The 17,777-nt window shown below is 41.1% G+C and overlaps 1 protein-coding gene across 1 annotated transcript; it reads left to right on the top strand.

The window, feature by feature from the left end:
• The first annotated feature begins 10 nt into the window (after window positions 1-10).
• Window positions 11-16,533, top strand: LOC5509233 (protein pelota homolog). The gene is made up of 16 exons (XM_048727232.1): window positions 11-167; window positions 1,280-1,372; window positions 9,568-9,718; window positions 9,979-10,069; window positions 10,250-10,306; window positions 10,392-10,498; window positions 11,137-11,197; window positions 11,344-11,384; window positions 11,458-11,541; window positions 11,864-11,900; window positions 12,217-12,263; window positions 13,037-13,110; window positions 13,664-13,735; window positions 14,926-15,000; window positions 15,079-15,110; window positions 15,676-16,533. The coding sequence occupies exons 1-16, from the start codon at window positions 127-129 to the stop codon at window positions 15,771-15,773; spliced, it is 1,161 nt and encodes a 386-aa protein (XP_048583189.1). The 5' UTR covers window positions 11-126; the 3' UTR covers window positions 15,774-16,533.
• The last annotated feature ends 1,244 nt before the right edge of the window (window positions 16,534-17,777 follow it).

Raw genomic sequence — 17,777 nt, 5'->3', positions numbered from 1 at the left:
CCAGGCCTCTTGTATGCGAGGCTTGGTCACAAGGTTTGTATTCGATCCATTTCAAAATGGCTGACAAGAGAAGAAGAAGATGACGAAATAGAGCTGTTCAAAGGTTGTATCTCCAGCAACTCCAAGATGAAGCTTGTGAATAGGAATCTGGAGAAGGATGGCAGTGGGTAAGAGGAGGATCGAACTGCCATGACTTTGGTTTGAATAGTGTTTTGAAACTGAAACTATCCCCGGCAAAATTCGACCGCGCGAAATGCGACCACGTACGATATATAGTACTTATATAGTAAGGTCTATGACTCATTCATGTGCAAAGTGTAATTTTGTGTAATTTCATATTATTGACGAAATCTTTTGAGGAAGTCCGATATAGAATGAGACGCATATGGTTTTAACGACTATATTTACTAAACTGCCGCGGTGAATGTCTCCAGACAGTGAATTATAAACTAAGAGATTTGTTCGTCGCTTGAGCAACCGTCAGTATTAGTAATGACACGGTTTCTTTTTAAGAACATTTGCGTGGTGACATGGTTGTGTTACAGGCTTCTCGCCATATGATTGGCCGAAGTAACAAGTCAATTCAAAGTGCTGTCAAACGTCCGAATGTTTGTAGGACGAAGTCTCAACTCTAGAGTTCTTTTAACAATGCACTAAAGTTAAAGTCAAATATGACGACCAAAATTGTAAAAAAATTTTTTGTCGATTTAGGGGAAGCACAAACTGTATTGTATTTTTTTGCGCAAAACCCTTTCCAAATTTTAGAGACCAATGAACAACTTACTTTGAACTTGTTCGTGACAATAGTCAATTTCCAGGGATAATACATCGTGGCTGAGTCAAACCCGCCCTGAATTATATCATCAATAATCAATGTTCTTAATTTATTACTGAGAGGACAACCTGGTTTATATGTTCAGCCTTTCTTATTTATTCACTCCATTTTACAATTTCTCAACAGATGCACCCTAAGTGAAACCATAGTTGGCACCTTGAGAACATTGAGTTTTGCGGAGATTGGTGCGGAGTGCAGTCATTGGTTTCATTAAAAATGATCCTTAAAAAAGAAATGACCCATTTTTGGGTGATCAAGGGGGGTGTGTGCACCCTGTGAAACTCCTTATGACGTGACCCTTGTCTCTATATCTACCTACATTAACTCTTATATTTCTAGCAGGCTATAGTTCTCACTAGCTATTAAACATAATGTCAATAATGTGGCTTGATCACAATCCAAGTTTAATGACCTTTGATTGATGAAGGTGTTTTCTGTTCGCAGGCATATAACGATGATTCCCGAGCAGGCAGAGGACATGTGGCATGCCTACAATTTGATTGCTGTGGGTGATAGACTGAGGGCAACTACTATTCGGTAATACACATGTTATTAGATTCCTGGTTACTCAAGTGTAACAATTTACCAGTCAAAAAACAAGGTTAAGGAGCATTTCCGGAGATTAAACTTCAAGGTCTAGTTTGGTTTTATTTTTATGTTGTTACAGTATTTAGAAATCTTCTGAATATCTTTTAAGCCGGACTTGACTGGAGTTCTTTGCCCCCACCCCCACCCCCTCCCCCATGAGGAAAGATACCCCCCCTTAAAAAAGGGACATGTGACATTCATCACATTATCAGTACAATTTACTCTGCACTACTATTCTATACTTATTCCCATATTGATTCTTTTTTTAGTCGACAATATTTTTGTATTGTCGGGGACAACCAAATAAACTCACTTATATTCTCTTTACTTTATTTCTTGATCACAAAACTCTCCGTAGTAATAGTACACTCGCATCTCAACTCTAGGGGCACAACCCCCTTTTTTTTACCTATCTCGAATTACAACATGATCACATAACAAAACTAAATATGTAACGTAATACAGTATTATAAAGTAACGCAATCTTGCGGGTTTTCTACTTCCGGACACCCTCCCCCCATTTATGTGTCTACAGCAGCATAAATGTTCTAGTCTTCTTCCAGTAAAAAGATGCCCTTGATGTTGTCCTTGGCGCTGTCTTTTGCCTGACGTCTTGACCCAACTCTTGGGATGAATACTTGCGCCTTAGGGTTTAACTTGATCCCCGGATCATCCCCACCAATCTCTAGGTCGCAAATCAACTGAAGAGGGCGTTCTATCACATATCCGTTCCCCATCTTCAGTTTGACTCCCCGGACTACGCCGTCTCTTCCTGTAATCTTCTCCACTACTCGTCCAATCTTCCATTGAGCCTTATTCTTGACATCCTCCTTGAGCAGGACTACGCGCCCTTTCTCCGGCACCTTCAGCTGCTCACCACTGCGTTCTTCGTGCTTCTGCTGTCTCTCCTCTAGAGATCGTACGTACTCTCTTGTGAATCTCTTCTTCAGGTCTTCCTTGCTATGCTGTATAAACCTCATCCGTCGTGTCACGTTTCCGGCATCTGACAACTTCTCTAAATCTTCTTCGAGGATGGGGACTGGTCTCCCCCTGAGCAACAGGTTGGGTGTGATGACGGGTTCATCAAACTCTTCCCCCTGGTACACTAATGGTCGGTTGTTCATTACTGTTTCTACGTCTAGGAGCGCATCCTCAAGCTCGCAGTAGTTGAGAAGGCTCCTCCCAACTGCTTTAGAGAGCGCGTTCTTCATGACACCGACTAGGTGCTCGAAGAAGCCTCCCCACCAAGGTGCTCGTGACATGTTGAATCTCCAGATGATCGCTTGCGAGGCCAAATAGTTTGATAGACTTTTGTCCTTCTTTAGCACTGAAAGCCATTTCCCTGTTGCCACAAAGGTCTTTCCATTGTCACTCACGATCATCTGAGGACATCCTCTCCTTGCGACAAACTCTTTGAGCGCTCTCTGGAAGTTTGGTGCTGATAGATCCGGGCAGAGCTTTAGATGGACTGCCCTAGTGGCTGCACACGTAAACAGCGCGATGTATGCCTTGCCTTGCTCGGACTTGGTGCGATAATAGATTGGGCCTGCAAAGTCGACCCCTGTTACGTCGAAAGGCTCAGAGAACTCCGTACGGAATGACGGCAGCTGTGCTGAGGCTGTTGATCCCGGAGTCAACACTGGCTTTATCCGATATCGCTTACATTTGTTGCAGTTGTGTATGACCCTTTTTACTTGAGCCCTCAGCTTTGGTACCCAGAACTTCTCCCGGACTAGACTCATAGTCATTGACACTCCCCCGTGTATGGCTTTCTCGTGGACTTGTTTGATGATCAAAGTCGTCAGCTTGTGGTCTCTGGGTAGGATGATGGGTTGGTATCCGGCGATGCGTCCGACACATCTAGCTATCCCATCTTCGCCTATCTGCACCTCCATGGAAGCCTCCACTTTCCCCCTCTTTGCCACTTGCGCACGGCGAATCAGTGTGGACTCGGCTTTGTTGATCTCCTCTGTGGTGAGCGGTCCTGTGCGCTTGCTCTTGGATCTGCAGTTATGACCAAACCGTTGTATGTAAGCAACGACTCTCCTAAGCTTCCAGTAGGACGAACACTGCTCGAGCAAAGCGTCTACCTGTCCCTTTTCCTCTGGTTCTTCTGTCGCCACCAGTAATTTCTCCTTGCGGCTCTTCACCGTCTCACTCGCTACCTCATCGTTGTCTGTTACCTCTGGTTGTGGAGGCCATTTCGCCTTGTCTGACAGCCAGTTAGGCCCATGCAGCCACATGTCGCTTAGCTCCCCCGGTCCCTACTCCTCTGCTTCCTATGTCTGCTGGGTTCTCACCCGTTGGGACGTAATTCCACTTGAGGTAGTTTCTCTCTTGGATGACCTTTGTCCGGTTGCGCACGAACTGTGACCAGGTACCTTTGCCCTTGATCCAGTAGAGGATGGTGGTGCTGTCGACCCAACACTGGTAGATCTGGATAGGTTGACCCTGCAAAACTTCCTTAACATGAGTCATTAGTTTTGTGAGGGTGTGTGCGCCAACTAATTCCAAACGAGGAATGCTCTGATTTTTTGGGGCTACTCTTGACTTCGCGACAAGCAATGTCTGCCTAACAGAACTGTCTGCGTGATGGGCTACTACATAAATCGCAGCCGATACGGCTGTCTTGCTCGCATCTGAGAACCCATGTAGCTCTATCCTTGTCACGTGCTTATCCACTACACTGCGCGGAATACTAACTGATGGACATGCCTTCATGCTCTTAAGCCACTTGTTCCACTCTCTAACAATCTCTACGTCTGTAATCGCCTCGTCCCACCTCTTCTCACTAAGACACACCTTGCTATACAGTACTTTGCCAGTCACAGTGACTGGCGAAGCGAGTCCTAGCAGATCGTAGATGCGATTGATCACTGCTAGCATCTTCCTCTTTGTGAGTGCACCACTCACCTCTTCTTCGGTGGAATCGCTGAATGCGATCGTAAGCTCGTCCTTGTTCTTGTCCCAAGGTATTCCTAGGATCTTTACCGGTGGCCTGTCCACGGCCCGGTCTGCTCTTTCTGCTGAGGTACTCTCCTCCGCCTCAAGGACATTGCTGTGCCATTTGTGAAGCTGGAATCCTCCACTCTCCATGATCTCGCTTGCTTCCTGCTTAAATCGAAGCAGCTGTTCAGGGTCGTCTCCACCTGTCTGTACATCATCTACATATGTGTTAGTTAGTAACTGGTACACAGTCTCTGGGTACTTGTCACTGTAACTAGCCACATGTTTCTGCAGAGTAGCGCCCAGAATATAGGGGCTTGGGCCCGAGCCAAAGATTACCCTTGCGAACCTATACTCTACAATGTTTCGGTCTTTAAGGTTGTTGTACCAAAACAGTCTCATGCAGTCTCTATCCTTGGTGTCAACTTTAATCTGCAGAAATGCTTTTTGAATGTCTCCCGTGAGACAGAGACGATTCATGCGGTTGCGCAATAATATGTCAAATAGCATAGGTTGTAATGGAGGGCCTACTTCTAAGCAGTCGTTTAGAGATGGGGTGTTGTCATCCTCTCTTGCTGAACAGTCATAAACGATGCGAAGCTTGCTGGTCTGAGCATCGTCCCTCGTCACCATGGTATGTGCGATATAGTGTACGTTCTCCCCTGTTGGAGTATCTGGAGCTGGCTCTAAGATCCCTTCCTTCAGTTGCTCCATCATAATGTCATGGTACTCCTCTATCCTCCCAGTCTTCTCCAGTCTACGGGTAGTGCTCGCCAAACGTGCTAGGGCTAGTCTTTTGTTAGACGGTAGGGATGTGTGATCTAGTTTCCATGGTAACCGGGTGGAGTAGGTTCCATCGTCCAATCTTTGCAACCCTTCCTGGAAATTCTTGTGGAATTCTCCTCCCTCTTCATCACTGTCCTTCAGTCCAAGTACTTCCTGGGAGCACATCTGGTTGAATTCTTCCTGTGAGTTGCTGAGGAAGAAACCCTTTTCTGTGTCTGTGGCGGAAATCGCTGCTTTGCCTCCAATCACCCATCCAAGCATGGTGAACTCAGCTCCGGGGTCTTTGTCTGGGTCGCTGCCAAGCACCGCTGGCTCAGTGGACTTGATGCGCTGGATGTCAGCTGCGCCAAGTATGACATGTACTGGTAGCTTGTCTTCTGTCGAGGTTTCATCACTGAAGGTCAGTCTTCTGAGTTTGTTGTATTTCTTCTTTAGCTCTGGGATCCTCGGGTTGGGAAGGTGAGTGATGATAGGTTTCTCTGCATTAATGCAGTGGAGCTCCATTCTAAAGCTGTCAAGGACAGTTGAGCCCAGCTGTATTTTGTAGAGCTCTACCTGCTTATCTACCGTCCCGTACATCTGCTCAATGACCCTCCTTTCGACCCTGCTTGGTTTAAGGTTTAATTTTGTTAGTAGGTTGGAGCTGATGTATGAGCTCCCAGCTCCACTATCCAGCATGATGCGCGCTGGGATGCCATTGACATTCGCTATGGCCGTAGCGTGTAAAGTAGTATGTACCTGGTCCACTGCCCCATAGAATCTAACTCTCGAATTACCTGGGTTGGCTGGGGTTGAGGGTGGGAGGCTGCTTTGTACTCTGTCGCAGATAGAGGTGTGATGCCTTGAATTGCACTTTGCACAGTTTCCCGCTTTGCATTTGGTAGCCATATGCCCCCCCTTGGTGCAGTTGTAGCACAATTTCTTTTGCATTAGGATTTCTCTCCTGCTGGCCGTGTCTAACACTTTTGTACAGTCCTTTGATTTATGGGATTTATCACTGCAGTAGACACACTGTGGGGGGTGGGGTCCCTGATTCTGCTGGTGCATTAACATTCTTTCCCTCCCATTATGTTGCCCACCCTGACCTCCCTGGGGCTTCCTCGTAAGTGACGGGGTGGGGGTATCTTCCCTTTGCAAGATTGGGTTTCTATCAACGTACTTCCCAAGATTTTCAACTAGCTGGATAAGTCCCCACCCTTCCCAGTCATCATCCCTTTGCACTATCACCTCCCGGACTGGCCCTAATTTGTCTAACAGCGTGTAAACAGCGCTCTGCGCACTTTCTAATTTTTGCATGGTGGAGAGTGTGCGCACAATTCTGGCTAATTTGTTATAAAAATCGTGAATACTACTTAATTTAGGGATGTCACTGATGGTTGGTAAATCCTCCAGGTCTTTAATAAGGGCGCGGTGGACTCTAATGTCCTTTCCATAGGTATTTTGTAGAATCCTTTTTGCCTCTTCGTAGCCCTCAGGGGTGTGGGGTAAGCCTAAAATATCATCCCTTGGTTTCCCTTTCACTAATTCTAATAAGTAATTAAATTTGCTTATCTGTGCTATGGTTGATCCATCCACCTCCACCGTGTACTGATTCCAGAACCTTGTCCAGTCCTTATAATCTCCTTCAAATGGCGTGATGGTGTACTTTTGTAGTTTGACCGCTTGAACCATTCCGGGTTTCCCTGGACTGCTTTCAACCATTCCACTATTTCCAGCCTTTGCAGCCAAATCTCCGAACTTCTTTTTCATTGCAAGCTCCTTTTCCATTTCTTCCTCCTTCTCCTGATCTCTTGCGTTCTCCAGTCTCTTCTTTATTTCGAGTCGCATCTCCCTAAAAGGCTGGATTTCCGCTTTCGCTTTAGCACTCCACTCCTGAATGTAGCTAAGTTCCTTCTCGTTATCGAGTAAATAATCCGCCGTAGCATCCTTGACTTTCTTCAAACTCTTGATGATGCTCTCTGCACTCTCCAATGCGATTTCTAGCTCTCCAGTATCCTTGGTTGTAGACATTATATCCTTTAGTTTGATATCGGCAAGTCCAATGTGCTTGGTTAACTTCTCTTCGGTTGTCATGTTTTCAAACTCCCTCGTTGGTTGAATTCCTCTCGCAAAACTCGCAGAAATGTAGCCGCACCGGGCGTTAAAACTCCTCAGATATGGGTCCTGGCGTGGTCGCCACTTTTGGTGTCGGGGACAACCAAATAAACTCACTTATATTCTCTTTACTTTATTTCTTGATCACAAAACTCTCAGTAGTAATAGTACACTCGCATCTCAACTCTAGGGGCACAACCCCCTTTTTTTTACCTATCTCGAATTACAACATGATCACATAACAAAACTAAATATGTAACGTAATACAGTATTATAAAGTAACGCAATCTTGCGGGTTTTCTACTTCCGGACAGTATGATGTAAATTTATACTTAAAAAAAAATAATGAAGTTAAAAATCAGCACTGATTTGAAATAAAAAAAAGTATGCTCTGGTCATCAATATTTAGGCTTTTATCATATTTGCTCAGTGTTCAGATCTTTAATACCATATGTGCTTTTATCATATTTGCTCAGTGTTCAGATCTTTAATACCATATATGCTTTTGTCATATTTACTCAGTGTTCAGATCTTTAATACCATATATGCTTTTGTCATATTTACTCAGTGTTCAGATCTTTAATACCATATATGCTTTTGTCATATTTACTCAGTGTTCAGATCTTTAATACCATATGTGCTTTTATCATATTTGCTCAGTGTTCAGATCTTTAATACCATATATGCTTTTATCATATTTACTCAGTGTTCAGATCTTTAATACCATATATGCTTTTATCATATTTGCTCAGTGTTCAGATCTTTAATACCATATATGCTTTTATCATATTTACTCAGTGTTCAGATCTTTAATACCATATGTGCTTTTATCATATTTGCTCAGTGTTCAGATCTTTAATACCATATATGCTTTTATCATATTTACTCAGTGTTCAGATCTTTAATACCATATGTGCTTTTATCATATTTGCTCAGTGTTCAGATCTTTAATACCATATATGCTTTTATCATATTTACTCAGTGTTCAGATCTTTAATACCATATATGCTTTTATCATATTTGCTCAGTGTTCAGATCTTTAATACCATATATGCTTTTATCATATTTACTCAGTGTTCAGATCTTTAATACCATATGTGCTTTTATCATATTTGCTCAGTGTTCAGATCTTTAATACCATATATGCTTTTATCATATTTACTCAGTGTTCAGATCTTTAATACCATATGTGCTTTTGTCATATTTGCTCTGTGTTCAGATCTTTAATACCATATATGCTTTTATCATATTTACTCAGTGTTCAGATCTTTAATACCATATGTGCTTTTGTCATATTTGCTCTGTGTTCAGATCTTTAATACCATATATGCTTTTATCATATTTACTCAGTGTTCAGATCTTTAATACCATATGTGCTTTTGTCATATTTGCTCTGTGTTCAGATCTTTAATACCATAAATGCTTTTGTCATATTTGCTCAGTGTTCAGATCTTTAATACCATATGTGCTTTTGTCATATTTGCTCTGTGTTCAGATCTTTAATACCATATATGCTTTTATCATATTTGCTCAGTGTTCAGATCTTTAATACCATATATGCTTTTATCATATTTGCTCAGTGTTCAGATCTTTAATACCATATATGCTTTTATCATATTTGCTCAGTGTTCAAATCTTTAATACCATATGTGCTTTTGTCATATTTACTCAGTGTTCAGATCTTTAATACCATATATGCTTTTATCATATTTACTCAGTGTTCAGATCTTTAATACCATATATGCTTTTATCATATTTACTCAGTGTTCAGATCTTTAATACCATATATGCTTTTATCATATTTACTCAGTGTTCAGATCTTTAATACCATATATGCTTTTATCATATTTGCTCAGTGTTCAGATCTTTAATACCATATGTGCTTTTATCATATTTGCTCAGTGTTCAGATCTTTAATACCATATATGCTTTTATCATATTTGCTCAGTGTTCAAATCTTTAATACCATATGTGCTTTTGTCATATTTACTCAGTGTTCAGATCTTTAATACCATATATGCTTTTATCATATTTACTCAGTGTTCAGATCTTTAATACCATATATGCTTTTATCATATTTACTCAGTGTTCAGATCTTTAATACCATATATGCTTTTATCATATTTACTCAGTGTTCAGATCTTTAATACCATATATGCTTTTATCATATTTGCTCAGTGTTCAAATCTTTAATACCATATATGCTTTTATCATATTTGCTCAGTGTTCAGATCTTTAATACCATATATGCTTTTATCATATTTGCTCAGTGTTCAGATCTTTAATACCATAAATGCTTTTGTTCCTTCATGTGATAGTCGCGTGCAGACAGAGTCGGCAACAGGGTCTACCAGCAGCAGTAAGGTCCGCACTATGCTGACGGTTGCCGTGGAAGCAGTTGACTTTGACACCCAGGCATGCACCCTTCGAGTAAAAGGACGAAACTGTGAAGAGAACCAGTATGTGAAGGTGTGTCAATGATTTATAAACACTTCTGTCAAAGAAGGTGGCACTTGAGGATCTATGTAGTCCATGGTGTCATAAATGGACAAGTCAGGCCTTTCAGAATTATGTGCTGATTCGCTGTGTTTCTAGACATATCCAAATGTCTATGTCCAACTTTGCATGCATTTCATTTGAGAAAAATTGTGACCTTTGGGTATAGGGGAATATAACCTATGTTTTTACTAGAAAGCTTTCACTAACTGGTTTAATATTTTATTCTTCAGATGGGTGCATATCATACAATTGACCTTGAGCTAAACAGAAAGTTTACCCTGGTGAAACACTTCTGGGATTCTATTGCTCTGGAACGAGTTGGTAAGAATCACTAACACCCTACAAGGGTATGGTGACAGTATCTATGCACAGATATGTTATAATGTCCCTGAATTAATTTAGAAAATACTAGGGAACTTGATTGGAACCAAGCTTTGTTGTGCCTTATTTACCTAGCAGAGTGAAGTTGGGATATAAACAGTTTTCATTAATCAATCTTAGATATGGCTTGTGATCCTACACAACACGCAGATTTAGCCGCTATTATCCTCCATGAAGGTTTGTGTTGTTACCGCCTCTTTATTCAGCTATCTTTTCTTGGAAATAGTTCTTATTTTTATGATTGAATGATCACCTTTTGCAGGTCTTTGTCATATTTGCCTTGTGACTTCTTGTATGACAATAGTCCGTGCTAAAATAGAAATCAACATTCCTAGGAAGAGGAAAAATTTCTGCAGCCAGCATGACAAGGTAACTGCTAATAGTGGATATAGTACTTATTACTGACTGTGATAATAATGAAAACAATGAAATTGATTGGCGTTGATCATGATGATAGTGATTAAAATGGTGGTGGTCATGATGACAATTATTGTAATTATGACAATGGTTGTGTGATGGGGATGGGGAGGGATTCCTGGGGGGAACTCCCTATACCGAGATGACAGGGATGCTCGTAGTACCTTTTAGAGGTAAAAATCACGGGTTTGGTACCTTTTAGGGTGTTTGAGTTCAAGCCCTGGCATTTTTTTGTGACACGGTTCCTTTTAGGGTTCAGAAAGCTGCTACTTCAATATTAAAAAAAAAGTTTAATAAAATAAATTTAAATGCTTTTCAACTACAAATGTATGTTGTTCGTTGGTACCTTTAGGGGTAAAAATTGGCTCGAGCCAGGCCCTTTTTGGTACTGTTTAGGGGTAAAAATGAAATTCCCTACAAGCATCCCCGTCACTATAATATGGGAGTCCCCCCGGGGAGGGATTATGATAATGGTGGTGGTGGTAAGAGTTATTGTGGCAATAATAATAAAATCATAGAATTGATGATGATGATGGCTGTATATTGACTGCCATCAAGTTTTATTGACTTTTTATTGAATTTTTATTTAGGGCTTGTTAAAGTTTTATGATGCAATAATTCAAGGTGTTCTACGACATATTAATTTTGATGGTGAGTATTTATATTTTACTGTTGTAAGCCTTTCTAAAGTGTTTATCATGTCATCCAGACAGGCTTTGCACACCCTGATCTTGCGTTATAAAGAGGGAATGAGTGGTGCTTGTTAAGTTAAATATTTTATATCCAACTTGTTTTAGTTGTGAAGTGTGTCCTGGTAGGAAGTCCAGGATTTGTTAAGGTAAGTCCTGTTGTAATTGAATTGACTTTTCTCTGACTGGTTGCCTGTAAATGTTCCCTTTTCTTTTCTAAAGGATCAATTTTGCGAATACATGTTCCAGCAAGCCACCAAGATGGACTGGAAGGTCATATTAGACAACAAATCCAAGTTTCTTATGGTAATTACACTTGTTAATTTCTTTCACAAACATAAGAAAATATCACTGTGATTCCAGAAAAGATTTCATACATCTAGTAGTGGAGCAGCCACCCCCACCCTCCTCCCGGGTTTGTACCACCTGGAATTGGACAAGACACAATGTTTGTAAGGAGAAAATAGGGATTTACCCCCAAAAATTGGTACTTCCCCCAGAATTTCAATTCCCTATTTGGGTTGAGAGGGGTAATGGATCCATTCTGGATTCACGATATTTGTTTCCTTTTAGACAAACAATTACATCACCAAACAGCAAAGTTTTATGTCTTGTTTTTATTTTTCAGGTTCACGCATCTTCAGGGCACAAGCATGCATTAAAAGGTTTGTGTCAGAAATCCTCTTGTTTGGTTCCAATATCTGTATTGAAATCCTCTTGTTTGGTTCCAATATCTGTATTAAAATCCTCTTGTTTGGTTTCAATATCTGTATTGAAATCCTTTTGTTTGGTTCCAATATCTGTATTGAAATCCTCTTGTTTGGTTCCAATATCTGTATTGAAATCCTCTTGTTTGGTTCCAATATCTGTATTGAAATCCTCTTGTATGGTTCCAATATCTGTATTGAAATCATTTTGTATGCTTTCCTGAGATCAATGATTTAAAAAAGAGGGTAAAACACAGTGTTTGTTTGATTCCAGAAATTCTTTCTGACCCTGCTATAGCAAGCAGGCTAGCCGATACCAAGGTCAGTGGATACACTATATAGGTACTATACAGGACATGACTGAAAAACCTGGAGAATGCACAATTCGAGATAGAGAAAGAAGACGCAATTTCCTTTAATTGCCATTGGTTCCTTGTATCCCGGATTGATTTTAACACTAATGACATGAGGCCGAAGTGCACATACACAGATTTTGGCTTTTATAGATAATTTTTCCTTGATCATCATTGCGCTATGTATCATCTCAGGGACGGAAAGCTCAAATTTCAATGACACAATTAAATAAAAGTGGCACTTTATATTTTGTTTGCTATTACTCACTGGGTAATTTTCTGCCTTATTAGATGTGAAATGGGCTCATTTGAAGTGTCACGCCATGTATCTGTCATGTCACTGTACAGGTCTCATTGGCCAAGTACATGGGCCAGGGAACTAATAGACACAAGAACGTTTCCTGTGTTTCAAGGCCAAAAAAGCGAAGGGCCATAAATTGATTGAAAAATCTAAGCAAATTATGCAAAGTACATCTCGCACACCCCCGTCCACTAGTCAACTAATGATAGCATGCCTAGCATTACAGCTGTAAAATATAATTAATAAATATATATTTATGATAACAATGACATCTTGTTCAACCCATTTGATTCTATCCTGCCCTAAAACACCCTAAACCTTAAAAATTTCATGGTATTATGTGTATGCCAAGGTTGAAACATTGGTTGTAAAAACTAATGACTTAAGTTATTTGTTAGCAAATTTTGTTGTTTAGAATCAAAGAAAACTTTGTGTTACAGGCAAGCAGTGAAGTTAAAGCGCTGGACACATTTTACAACATGCTACAAAATGAACCCGAGCGGGCATACTATGGGTAAGCTCAAAGCCCCTTGCTAACAGCGCTAGTATTGATGGCTTGATGTTGGCCAGATGTTTGTCAAGCTATGCTTGGGCTGTTTGAACACTATAACACATGTCCAAATCTCTCTCTATAGCCAAAAATAGTAAAGAAATGCCTAGATATTTATAATAGTAATACTAATAATAGAGTTTATTCGTCGCCATTGTAGTTTACATGAGTAGACTAGATTACAGCAAGGGTCAGAACACTTAAATTACTATTTATATTCATGACAATAGTTAACAATAATATGGTTAATTTAGTAAATTGGTAAATTCAGCAGTGATCTGTGCATACTTCACAGTAATGAAGTTGCCAATGCTTAGTGTTACAAACCTTATTTCTACCATTGGGAGCGAAGATAGTCTGGTTTTATTCTACCCACCAGTTTGTCCGAATGAAAATATTTTTTTAAAATTCTCTGCATAACTAATCAAATCAACAACTGATTAAACATTTGGATGCTTGTTTTAGAATGAATAAACAAAGACTCTGTGCACATATGTGATGTTTCATTGTGTTTCAGGATCAATCATGTTGAAAAAGCTAATGAAGCCATGGGAATAGAGACTCTTCTTGTTACTGACGAGTTATTCAGGTAGCTATGGATGGAAGGGGCGGACTCTTTTACCTCGTGTATAATGCCAAGTGTGGAGCCTTTCTTTTTTAACAAAATTGCCAAGTTGTTGAACTTTTTTCAAGATATGTCTGTTCATCCTCAGGCGCATAGCTTAGGGGTGTGCCCACACTCCCCGGACCCACCACAACTGGTCCTGTTTAGAAATTGTCAAATATTTTACCTTTTTATATAATGACTGTGCACCCCCTGTAACCTGACGGAATGCATTCCCCTCCCCCCACATCCTGACGGCATACCACCCCTCCCCCCACATCCTGACTGCATGTCTTCCCCTCCCCCCACATCCTGACTGTATACCACCCCCTCCCCCCACATCCTGACGGCATACCACCCCTCCCCCCACATCCTGACTGCATGTCTTCCCCTCCCCCCACATCCTGACTGTATACCACCCCCTCCCCCCACATCCTTACTGCATACCACCCCCTCCCCCCACATCCTGACTGCATACCACCCCCCACTCACATAGATAGATAGATATCTACCCACCCACATAGTTAGATATCTATCCACCCACATCCTGACTGCATGTCTTCCCCTCCCCCCACATCCTGACTGCAAACATTCCCCTCCCCCCACATCCTGACTGCAAACATTCCCCTCCCCCCACATCCTGACTGCATGCCACCCCCTCCCCCCACATCCTGACTGCATGCCTTCCCCTCCCCCCACATCCTGACTGCAAACATTCCTCTCCCCCCACATCCTGACTGCATGTCTTCCCCTCCCCCCACATCCTGACTGCATGCCTTCCCCTCCCCCCACATCCTGACTGCAAACATTCCCCTCCCCCCACATCCTGACTGCATGCCTTCCCCTCCCCCCACATCCTGACTGCATGCCACCCCCTCCCCCCACATCCTGACTGCATACCACCCCCTCCCCCCACATCCTGACTGCAAGCCACCCCCTCCCCCACATCCTGACTGCATGCCACCCCACATAGATAGATATCTATCCCCCCACATCCTGACTGCAAGCCACCCCTTCCCCCCACATCCTGACTGCATGCCACGCCCTCCCCCACATTTTGACTGTTGACTACCTACATCCTGACTTCTCTGTGCAATACTTGCTGACATGTTACAAACTCCTTATAGCAGTAGTTGTAGTTTTATTTTCAAAAATATGTTTGTGTTTTCCTCTAGATCAAGCGATATACCCACACGTAAAAGATATGTCAATCTTGTTGAAAGTGTGAAGGAAAATGGTGGTGAAGTCAAGTAAGTTAAAGGTTCAATTTCAGTGAGACGTTATTATATTTTTTTCTTTGTAATTTGTTATATTGTTTTTATTTGCAGAGTATTTTCAAGTCTTCATGTATCAGGAGAGCGTAAGTGTTGAATACAATGTTTTACTTTTTTTTAACTATACACCTATTTCAAACAAGCCCTGCAAAATGTGTATCCCCCCCCCTCAAATTGGCTCTGAGTATTGAATTTGTTTGAGCAATTATTGATTAGTACCTTTATTAAGCTGGCTACCCTTAGGACTGAGAATGTTTCCTGTTTAATGCAAGTAGCAAGTGCAGTATACTCCCTCTGGCACTCAGGGGCAGATCTAGGGCTGGGCCAAGCCCCCCCCCCCCCCCAATTTTCAGATATATGGCTTAAAAAAAACCCAAAATATAGGTAACAGGTAAACAATAAATCTGGGCCCTCTTATCTTGAAACCCTTGCCCCTTGCTTCAGCTCCCCTTTCTGGAACTTCTGGAACGCTCTCTGCCATTGTTCTTTCTTTGATTCCCTCATTACCAGGAGTTAGTAAGGTCTTCTCCACAAGTGAACAAAGCAACGCAAAAATTGAAAAAATCAAGAAAAAATAATCAATTGATGTGATTTTTAGTGACCATTTCTTTCAAGGGAGTAAAAATAGTTTTCTTGTTGCTTTGCCTTCAGAACTCGGTCAGCTGTCAGGTGTAGCCGCTACTCTACGATTCCCGATGCCTGACATTGCTGATGAAGAAGAAGATGAAGCCGACGAATTGGACCCATGAGATATCCATGAGATGTAACATGTTATCATAAGTGTGCATAGTGACAAAGAGGAGCTAGACCCTTGAGATATCACATGAGTATATGTAGCTAGGTAGATCTCTTTTAAATTTGCCAAGAGAAGCTATTCTTTAGGCAGAATACCTTTTGTACAAAAAAGATGCTATTCTTTAGGAAGAATACATCTTGTACAATAGAGATGTTATTCTTAAGGCGAGAGAAATCTTGTACAAAAGAGATGCCATTCTTTAGGCTAGAGACATCTTGTACAAAAGAGAGGCTATTCTTTAGGTGGAATACATCTTGTTCAAAAGAGATGCTATTCTCTAGGTGAGAGACATCTTGTACAAAATAGATGCCATTCTTTAGGCGAGAGAAATCTTGTACAAAAGAGATGCTATTCTCTAGGTGAGAGACATCTTGTACAAAAGAGATGCCATTCTTTAGGCAAGAGAAATCTTGTACAAAAGAGATGCTATTCTCTAGGCGAGAGACATCTTGTACAAAAGAGATGCCATTCTTTAGGCGGTAGACATTTTGTACAAAAGAGATGCTATTCTTTAGGCAAGACATCTTGTAGACCAAGATGGATATTAAAATTCCCGAGTCAGCTGATTCTATTTTTTAATATAAGAAGTGCAAAGCATGTTCCAAAGGGAATCAGTTATAAATTGTATGTGATGCAATGTTGATGATAAGAAACTAAATCACAAAGATCTATGAAGAGCCTTGTCCAAAAAAATAAAATTTATTTATTGATAACGTTAATTGATAAGTGAAGTGTGCAGTGGTATATTTATGTGTATAATTGATAACGGTAATTGATAAGTGAAGTGTGCAGTGTTATATTTATGTGTATAATTGATAACGGTAATTGATAAGTGAAGTGTGCAGTGTTATTTATGTGTATAATATTGATAACGGTAATTGATAAGTGAAGTGTGCAGTGCTATATTTATGTGTATAATTGATAACGGTAATGGATAAGTGAAGTGTGCAGTGGTTTTGGTGCCACAAGCATGATGGGAAGGGGGGACACGTGATCCAATACCCATACCTTATGGGAGGGGGGACACGTGATCCAATACCCAGACCGCATGGGAGGGGGGACACGTGATCCAATACCCAGACCGCACGGGAGGGGGAACACGTGATCCAATACCCAGACCGCACGGGAGGGGGGACACGTGATCCAATACCCAGACCGCACGGGAGAGGGGACACGTGATCCAATACCCAGACCGCATGGGAGGGGGGACACTTGATCCAATACCCAGACCGCATGGGAGGGGGGACACGTGATCCAATACCCAGACCTGACGAGCAATGATTAACTCCACCCATTTTGTAATAAAATCGACCAATTTTGTAATATACCCGGTCCGCCCCTTTTGGTAATAAACTTGACCCATTTTGTAAAAACTGACCCATTTTGTAATAAACTGACCGATTTTGTAACACACCTGACCGATTATGTAATAAATCCGGCTTATTTTGTAATAAACCTGACCGATTTTTTTTTATAAATCTGACCAATTCTGGAACTAAATCGACCCATTTTGTATTAAACCTGACCCATTTTGTTAAAACCCGACCCATTTTGTGATAAACCTGACCCATTTTGTAATAAACCTGGCGCATTTTGTAATAAACTCGACCCATTTTGCAATAAAATGGACCCATTTGTAATAAATCTGACCCATTTTGGAATAAAATCGACCCATTTTGTAATAAACTGGACCCATTTTGGAATAAACCTGACCCATTTTGTAATAAAACTGACCCATTTTGTAATAAATCTGACCCATTTTGCAATAAAATCGACCCATTTTGTAATAAACCTGACCCATTCTGGAATAAAATTGACCCATTTTGTAATAAACCTGGCCCATTTTGTAATAAACCCGACCCATTTTGTAATAAACCTGACCCATCTTGTAATAAACTCGGCCCATTTTGTAATAAACCTGACCCATTTTGTAATAAAACCGACCCGTTTTGTAATA

This window comes from Nematostella vectensis, chromosome 4 (genome assembly GCF_932526225.1).
Source record: "Nematostella vectensis chromosome 4, jaNemVect1.1, whole genome shotgun sequence".
In the NCBI taxonomy this organism is placed as follows: domain Eukaryota; kingdom Metazoa; phylum Cnidaria; class Anthozoa; order Actiniaria; family Edwardsiidae; genus Nematostella; species Nematostella vectensis.
The sequence above is the reverse complement of the archived record's forward strand: the minus strand, read 5'-3'. Positions and strand labels throughout refer to the sequence as shown.

Coding starts and splice junctions, on each gene's coding strand:
- LOC5509233 (XM_048727232.1), top strand. CDS start 127: ATGAAGCTTGTGAATAGGAATCTGGAGAAGGATGGCAGTGG. Junction 9,719..9,978: donor AAGAGAACCAGTATGTGAAG/GTGTGTCAATGA, acceptor TTTATTCTTCAG/ATGGGTGCATATCATACAAT. Junction 13,111..13,663: donor CCCGAGCGGGCATACTATGG/GTAAGCTCAAAG, acceptor ATTGTGTTTCAG/GATCAATCATGTTGAAAAAG.